This window comes from Anas platyrhynchos, chromosome 22 (genome assembly GCF_047663525.1).
Source record: "Anas platyrhynchos isolate ZD024472 breed Pekin duck chromosome 22, IASCAAS_PekinDuck_T2T, whole genome shotgun sequence".
Lineage (NCBI taxonomy): Eukaryota > Metazoa > Chordata > Aves > Anseriformes > Anatidae > Anas > Anas platyrhynchos.
The window spans coordinates 3,873,985-3,883,029 of record NC_092608.1 but is presented as its reverse complement, the minus strand read 5'-3'; the positions used below and the strand labels follow the sequence as shown (position 1 = coordinate 3,883,029).

The 9,045-nt window shown below is 48.0% G+C and overlaps 1 protein-coding gene across 1 annotated transcript; it reads left to right on the top strand.

The window, feature by feature from the left end:
* Positions 1 to 5,622: 5,622 nt before the first annotated feature.
* On the top strand, positions 5,623 to 8,560 carry FNDC10 (fibronectin type III domain containing 10). Its single transcript, XM_038166604.2, has one exon. It carries the CDS (start codon positions 5,835 to 5,837, stop codon positions 6,510 to 6,512), a length of 678 nt encoding a protein of 225 aa, XP_038022532.1. The 5' UTR covers positions 5,623 to 5,834; the 3' UTR covers positions 6,513 to 8,560.
* Positions 8,561 to 9,045: the final 485 nt, after the last annotated feature.

Genomic DNA, 9,045 nt, shown 5'->3' with positions numbered 1-9,045 from the left:
TGGTGAGGGAGGTAGCCTGCTTGTTGTTTGGAGCCATCTCCCTTGCATTGCTAACAGTGAGTACCAGCAGAAATGACCACGTGCCAACGTGTGTGTGTGTGTGTTTTGTGCTCATGAATGACCAGATTCTCTTCCTGGTGCAGAGCCCCTTCCCTGTGACCCAGCTCTGCAGCATTCTCCTTGCCAATGGATGGTCGGTCAAACCTTGCTGGCAGGACCCAGCTGCAGCACCCCAGCAGCAGTGCCCATCCTCAGCCCCTCAGCAGAAGGTATCAGGCCACATCCCAGCTTGTATCTGCCTCTCGGACCCACAGCATCCATCTCCCTCCCATCCTGTCCAGCTTCTTTTGATTCCCCCAATATCCATGTGGATTTCACAGAGCTAGGATAAATGATGCTGCTTCAGGACAGGTCTGGTTTTTAATCAAGTTGGGTACTCCTAGTGCTTTGTTGATTCAGTAGATAAAGTCTGTGGTGCTCTGCTTTACTCAGCCTCCAAAACATGTCTGGCTGAGGCAGCCAGACAGAAGGGATGAGTCAGCTGGAGTCCCTGGAACTTAAAATGGTGGCAGCTGAAAGACTGGGCTTCATCGTGCCGTCTCCAGGCCTGGGACATGGCTTCATGTGAGCAGGGCAGAGCTGTCACATCCCCACACTGTGCAAGCCCCCTGCCCCTGAGCTGTCTCCTAATCCCTCACCACCCTGTGTTCTGGGGGCTCACTCATCCAACAGCTTGTTGGTGAAGGTCCTGATAAAGATTGCAGGAGAGATCTCTGCTCCCTGTTTGCATTTGACTTTTTAATGCCTTGTTTTGGGGAGTATTTTGTGGCACTTCTAGACACTTGGAAAAACAACATTTATCTCCCAATAAGTTTGGCCTTTTTCATTTCAGGCAATATTGATTTTTCTTCCAGTGCTTCTAATGGAGCTTGAAATTAACATGTCAGGGGTTTCTGGTTGTTCTGTTTTTATTCTGCCTCTGTTTCTTACCAGGACAATCATCAGTCTAAGTCAAACTCCGGGGTTGCCTGGAGTAGTTAATGTGGTCGGCTCTGCTTGCAATGTGTGGAAGCAACAAGAACAGTTTTTTCCAGCTGCTTCCCTTTCTAGAGCTGCATTGTCAGGGCAGCTGGGTGGTGCTGCTGGCTGTTACAGAGGCCGGGGAATCATCTTGTTAGGACCTCACCGACCTGACCTGCTGCTGGCTGGAACTTGGAGGATATAGACGTGCACTGAGACCAGGAGAACCTCACTGTGACAGCTTGGAGCAGTGTTCCAAACCCCGTGAGAGCACTGACCTCCTCCTGGGAGGACATTTGTTCTGGCTTTTTGGGAGCACTCACAACCCACTGAGCTCACTGTGAGATTGCCCAAGGGACCTGAAATGATTAACGCCGCGTTAGCGCTTTGCATTGCCAACCTTGCTGCATGATGCAGCGCTGCTCAGCCACCACTGTCAGCTATAAATAGCTCGGTCAGGATGCATTAGCTGGAGCTGCTGCTATCTGTTCAGATGCATCCGCATCAAAAATGCCCCCAGTGCTCAGGTAGGTAGCTGCGGTGTTATTGTTTCAGCGGAGGATCAATGACAACACCGTCTGTGGCACGAATTTCAAGTCTACGTGCCCGAGCTGCCCCAGTGGGAAATGCATTGCTGTTGTCTGCTGAGCTTCATTCACTCCTGCTCTTCCATGCTCCTAGCCTGTGGCTGTCAGAGTGCAGACTTTTGGACAGCGAGTGAATCAAGAGCTGGAAATAGAAGCCCGGGAGGGTGAGACCACGTGCTGAGTCAGACTGCAGGAGCTAGCTACATAAGGAGGCAAATTCGGTGCTTTTGCGTGTCTGGGATGAGTAATCCTCGGAGCTGACTCGGAGGGGACTGTAGCAACTCAGCCCTAAATGTAAAGCTCCCTGCTGGGGGAATGCTTTAGCAACCATATGTTGCGTGCTGCCCTTAGCAGAGTGCTGAGCATCCCGGCTCCGGGGCTTGTCTGCTGTGGCTGTGTGCAAGACGAAAATTGGTGCAGTGCTGCATAACCCCTTAGCTGTGGGTGGTGAGTGCTTCCTTGCCTGGCCTCCAGCAAGTTGCCCCCATTTGGGTACAAGTTCAGCGCTTCCCCTAACGGGAGACAATAAACCCAGTGGGAGGGAAGCAGGAAAGCAGAAAAAGTGTTCACATGGAGTCAGTGCTGGCAGACCAACTGAGCCAAAACATGTGTTTTTCTTTTTTGCCTTTCTTACATAAATAATTATCTTTTTGCCCAGAGACACAGTGCAAAGCCAAAGGATGCAGTGCAGGGTAAGGTGTGGCTAACCTGGAAGGCTGTTACAACTTTCTGATGGGTTGCTCTTTCCTTTCCTTTGGGCTCCCACAACTTGATGCAGAGGAGATTTCTGTAAACAAATGCATTTCCAGGGTTCACGTGGTGGCAGTGGTTTGGCCACATCTTTAGTCAGATGATGGGAATTAACAGTACATTCTGTGCCTTTATAAATGAAGGCAGAGATGAGGAAAATATGCCTATCAATTAGTTAAATTGTTAGGCTCGTTACTCATTTACATGGCATTTTATAGGGCTTAGAATGTGACAGGAATGAGATGTTTTCTTGAAGGCATCTGAAACAGTTGGAGGAGAAAATGCCCCAAATGCTTGCATATTGTAGGAGGAACCGTCTGCACCTCCACAAACCAAGAACGTCCTCTCATTTATATATATATGTGTATATATATAAAAAAAAAAATGATGTAAGAGATTACCACTTGTTTCTCCCCATGACTGGTGATCATATCCTATATAGTTTGAGTGTGGCTGTTGGAAAATTTTGCGATTAAATACAAGTCTAACATGGACTGGTGTAGTTTAGGCCTGCTGGGGATGCGCGTCCTTCAGTTCTCGTTCCTTCTTCGTACCTTGCAGCAGCACACAGCTCCGACTCAGCCACCATCTTCGTGCTGTTTTGTGTTTGATCACCTCTGGAGCGAGGCCTGCCACTTCTGCTGAGCTTGGTGTCGCTTTAGTGGTAGTGGAAGTCAATATACATGAAAAGGGTGAGGCAGGTGTTAGATCCCTGGGCTGTTCTGTAACCTGGAGTTCGTGTGAATGAAGACAATGTGGAAATGGAAGGAATATTTGTCTAGATCCCTCTTTATTCAACACAGATGTCTTGTTAATAAAGAATGAGAAGACAGGTGTACCCTTGCACTGCACGCCCCTTGAGCCAAAAGGTCCCAGGATGACCGTGATGGCCCAAGTATGGCTTTAACACCTGGTGCCAGATCTCCTTGACCACAGAAATGATGGTAGCTCTGGAATGCCATCTGCTAGGAACAGCAGCTGGGAGAGCTGCACAGGGCTTAAGGAGGCAAAACTGGCCTGGTTTGGATCCCTGCATCTCCTGAACACCCTGCACTGCTCAGAAAGGGCCATCAGATTGTCATTCCTGCATCCTTGCTGGAACTTCCCCAGGTAAGTTGGCCTCAGCCACCATGAAGTGCCTTCAGCAGCACAGCACCTCCTCGTGTTCTGCGATCACCAAGTGTTTTCTGAGGAGAGCAGCTGGTACTACGCTGTTAGCATCCTTTTCTGTGCTGATCTCATTTTCAATAGCATCAGTAGGTGCTGCTCAGTATCAAGAGATTTCTAACAACTTTCTGTAGGGTGCCAGAAATAAAAGAAAAATCCCTGCATATGTCTTTTAAACCAAATTTAAACTATTTCACAATACTAAATATTTTCTAAGTAAAGATTTTTAAGAAATTAGATACTTTGAAAAGTCTTTCGGCCAGGAAGAGGAGTCTCAGTATGAGGCCATTTGGTCATGTTGATGCTCCATGCATCTAAAACCAAAACTATTTTAACAAGTTCCACATTGCTCCAAGTTACACTGAATGTTCTAAATAACAGCTTCATTGAAGTCCAAAATGTATTTATTTTTTTTTTTTTTGGGGGGGGGGGCGTGGCTGTGAAATAGAAATAGGCTTCAGAATCTTACTTTTTTATTTTAAGTTTATATCAAACAATAAACATTTTTCATTAAAACTTCCACAGTTTCTGGGTTGCTGTGCATCTCCAAGTAGCTAACACCATAGAAGAAAAAATACACCAATGCTTTTAGGTATATTGTTGGGGTTTTTAACAATATAATGTGATAATCTTTCTACTTCCCAAGGTTAAATGTAGACAAATGTGTATGTTCTGCTATAAGGAGGAATGTTCCATCTGGTCTTACTGCCCTAATGAAATACCTGGCCTTTCCTTTCCTTTGTGTGTAGACGCCTGTTTATAATATTTACTTTTGAACCTTCTTTTTATTAATTTATTGCTTGCATTTTTGTTTTATTAATCTGTGAACATTCCTGTTCTGCATTTAACAAACACCAGTTTCTCTCCTAGTCTCTTTAATTGGATCAGAAATCAACACCACCTTAAAGATCTGGGCCGGGGCTGCAGAGACATTGCTTTCGCTTGGCCACGATATTAAAAACATGCGTTTGAACTTGCTCTTTGTTCTGCAAGCAGTAGTTAAAACTGTATTATGTACCTGTGTGTCCACTCCACTAAAACTGTGGGGAAGGAAGGTGGTCAGGAGACGGCGGTGGAGATCCTGTGCACTCTTCTTGCACTGTGTGTCTTGTATACTAAGACCCAAGAGATGCTTCCAGTCATCAGAAGGGTGGTTCTCTGCTGCGGTCCGGGGAAACCTTCACAGATTTTTCACAGAAATTTGCAGAGGTCGTTTTGGGATGGCAAGACATGGTCCTTTCCCTTCCAAAGGGTTCTGCAAGAATGCTGAAAGGTGGCTGCCTGTGTGACTACATGCTCCTAAAACTACATGCTCCTAGAAGCTGGCAATTTTGGGAGAACAAAAGGGAGGAGGGGTTAAATTAGCTGTCACCTGTTTCCTTTCTTAATTAAAGTAATTTTTATTAGAGAATGTTGTCGATGCTGTTAATTGCAGAGAGTTTTTAGATCCTTAAAGTCGGTCATTTTGTGAGCACTAAAGCTTAGTTAAATGCCATTCTGTATTTAGAGCTAAGGGACAGAAGCATCCCAGCTTCCAGCAGGATTTATGGTTGTCCACGGCTTTTTTGCGTGGATGGAAAGTAAGCAGCTCAGAAACCAGGAATTAAAAGCTTTCAGGACACAATGTGAAACCTCATGAAAAACATGAACACACGCACATCCCCGCAGTTATGGGTGTGCAGAATGAAATCTGCAAACTGGAAAAGACAGGACTGGGTGCAACTTTTACCAGTTTAACTGAGAATTGTTAGGGGCTGTTTGGGTGATGTCCCTATTTCTGCTTCTTTCTGTAGCCGGGGCTCTGCTGCTTCCAGGCGTGGAGATCCATAGGGGGCTGCGTGGGGTGGTCCGGCTGCAGCCAGGAGCTGCCTTAGGCCACCCCTTACACTGAACCTCTTTCTCCTTGTCCTGGGGGTGCCGAGACCCCCCAATTTTACCCCTGCTAGCAGCCGGGCTGTGGGAGATGCTGGTTGTGATGCTGCTGAGGCGCTGCAGGGGTCTTTCTCCCTGAATTTCCCTCAGAATCTTCCCCCCCCCCCAGGCCTCAAATCGCTCAGCAACCAACAAAAACAAGAGACAGAACCCCCCCAACCCCCATTTCTCTCCCGCCCCCGGCTCCCCCGGGACCCCTTCTCCGGAGCCGGGCAGCCGGGGCCAGCCGCAGCCCCGCAGCCCGGCGAGAGTTAATGGCGGAGCCGCCTCTCCATTGGCGGCCGGCGCGGCGGCTGCGGAGCCCGGGGGCTTATAAAAGGGGGGCCCCGGAGCCGGCGGAGCTTTGCCGAGCCCCGGCTCCATGCCGAGGCGGCCGGCATGCCCAGCCCGCTGCCGGCCCTGCTCGCCCTGCTCTGCCTCTGCGGGCCGCCCCCCGCCGCCGCCCCTCCGGATCAGCAGCAGCAGCATCACCAGGAGCAGCAGCAGCAGCAGCAGCCCTGGTGCCCCTACAAGGTGCGGGCCGAAGGGGCAGCAGCAGCCGGCCGCCTGTGCTTCCGACCCCCTGCCCGTGGCTTCCAGTGCTCGGCCCGTGCTTGCTTGGCTCACCGCTCGCCCAGCGGAGCCTTGGTGGCCAACGCGCTGCGCAACGGCAGCGTCCTGCTGCAATGGGCCCCGCCACGGCCCGCTGCCGGCCTCCGCGGCTTCGCCCTCAACTGCTCGTGGGACGGCACCTACACGCGCTTCCCCTGCGATAGCGTGGAGCTGGGGGCCTCCTGTCGCGACTATCTGCTCCCCGAGGCGCACGGCGGGGTCCGCTATCGCCTGTGCCTGCAGCCCCGCTACGCCCCGCCGAGGCCCGCGCCGCCCGCGCAGTGCGTGGAGTTCCGCGTGGAGCCCGCCGCCATGAGGGACATCGTCGTGGCCATGACGGCCGTCGGCGGCTCCATCTGCGTCATGCTCGTCTTCATCTGCCTGCTGGTGGCCTACATCACCGAGAACCTCATGAGCCCGGCCGGCGGCGGTGCCACCTCCTCCGCCGCCTCGCGTCGTGCGTGAAGCATGGCCCCGCAACCGCACCACAGCCCCGGGGCTGCTGCTGAGCTTTTCTTGGTTCTTCTTCTCTGACAGAGAGAGAGATTTGGGTCTCTGAGCTCTGCTCCTGCTGGTTCTGCCCACGGCGTCTTTGGAAGCTTTGGTTGGATTTGGGTTTGGCTTTGCCGGGCTCCTGGGATTTGGGGTTTTCTCATGTGTTTTGGAGATCATCATTTGCGTGATGGGGGGTTTGCAGCCCGAGCTGTGCTCAGGGGCTCAACCTGTAGGATCGCAGTGGATTAAAAGTGGATGGTGGCAAACATCCACAAGTGCCAGAAAAAGTTCTGCTGCTAGGAGCAAGCGACAGATCCCACAGAGGGCCCGTCCGAGAAGACTCTCAAGAACATGCTCGTTTTAAGCCTGCGCTTAAATCTCCTCGCTCCAGACATGCACTTTTAATTAATTTATTTATTTTCCCAAGGGGGAGCATCATTTAAATCCACAAGAAAGAGCGAGCCCTGTGCAACCCCACAGCCCCACAGCGAGCTGTGTGTTTGATCCAAAGCCCACCTAAATCCCCCCGATTCACGTGGGCTTTGTATCGTGCCTTATGCTGCTGCTCCCAGGTGCTGGGGGCTGGCAGGGTTGCATGACGGGGTGGGAGCCCTTTGGGCAACCAGAATGGTGGTCCCCACAAAAACAGATGAAATTAGTAGCGGATGGATCTCCATTTCATTGCAGAATTATGAACTGATGCTTAGGTATAAAATAAGTGCAATGTAAGCGAACACTCATCACTGCCCTCTTAAATCCACCCCCTTTTTTTTTTTTTTTTTTTTTTTTTTTTAGGAATGCCACGTGCAGCTGCACTGAGGTAAACTCATCTGGAACACAAAACCCACTAATGTTGTAGCCAAGTGTTTTGAGCATAGGAACACTCATCGTTAACTGCTCACTCAATGCTGTAGTCAATAAGGTTTTAGCCATATTCGAGTATTAATTCTCTTGTGCCTTAGTGTTGAGAGTTTTTCCCATTTCTCTTGGTATATCTGTTCCTGTAGTCTTCATAGACAACTGTATCTCCCCTCGTGTTTTTGTCTCTGAAACTGGTGTGTTCTTTTGTTTTTGAAAACAAACTTAGGCTGGTCAGTACTTGAACTTCAATATATCCATAAACTAGAGTCAGTTACCATCTGAGAGCTGGTGTGTTTAGTTTTTATTTAGTGCTGTTTGTATATAGGTGACTGCTGTAACAGACAATGACTTTGTATCACTTAAACGTACCTAAAGCAAAAGTAGGGGAAGGGCTCTTCTGTAATGGGGTATTGCTATTAAAATACTTCAGTTTCCTATGTGATCTGTGTAAGTGTTTATCACTGGTGAATAACCCATGTGCTTTTCTTTTGTGAAATAGTTTGTGAAGTATAAACTTGCTATTAGAGGGTAAATACAGAAAGTATATGCAATCCTTAAAAAAAATGCAGTATTTGTACTAATCATAATCCCTTCAATAACTTCAATAAGCGGTTAAGGAGCTGAAGGACTCTATTTCACCAGGCAGAAATACCTGTTTGTTATTCTTGCTTTGTTTGCTTTCTCACATGCAGCTGACTCTAAATTTAACAGCGTTCTCTTTTTATTTATTTGCCTGTGTGCTTGATATCAGCAGCCTGACAATATCTAGAATCGCAGTAATGGAAGGACAGTGTTGTTCATTGTCACTGAAGGACAATGTCATATTTTTTTTATCCCTAAGGAGATCGGCTGCTCAAGGAAAAGGCAATCACGTTTTATTGTATCTAGTGGTTTAGTTCAGTGAATTTAAACACCGAGTGAATTTGGACCAAAGGTCTTTCAAAGGTTTCAAGTCAGTCTTTCCTGTAGCCAGTTCTGTACGGGACTGCTGGAGTGCCACTGATTTTGTATATCTCTGTCAGCCTCTGTCAACCAGTGTTACTGTTTTGTTCCTCATTTGTCGTGGACTGCCAGATGTGAAAATTAAATGTGTTACTGATGAGTCTTGTACCACTTTGGCGTTGACCTTAATAAATTAAGAAAATAATGAAAAGAAATGAAGAAAATCACAAATATTGAATGGTTCAAGATTTGTTTGACTCACAAAGTGAACGAATATGGTCATAATGATATTGTATTGCCTAATGTAAAATTATGATAACATTATCAGAAATATGAAAATAGGTATTCTCTGAATACTTGATTTTTGTTTATGAGAGGTTTAGATCACAGGGTAATTAGGTTGGAAGGGACTTTTGAAGGCCACCAAGTTCAGCCTCCTATTCAAAGCCATGTATGCAAATTCACTGAGCCAAGCCCATTAATTATGGTAGCCAGGTGTCTGGTTTTGAGTATAAATGATCCCTGTTTGACCTCTGCAGGAGCTTTGCCTTAGTTCCCAAATACTTCTTCCTTTGCCAATTCAAGCTACTTCATTTCTTGTGCTGCCAGCACTATTCATTGCAGTAATGCTGATGTCAGGAAACTGAGCACCACATCAAATTTAATTCATGGATTTGTATGTGACTATTTTCACTAAGAC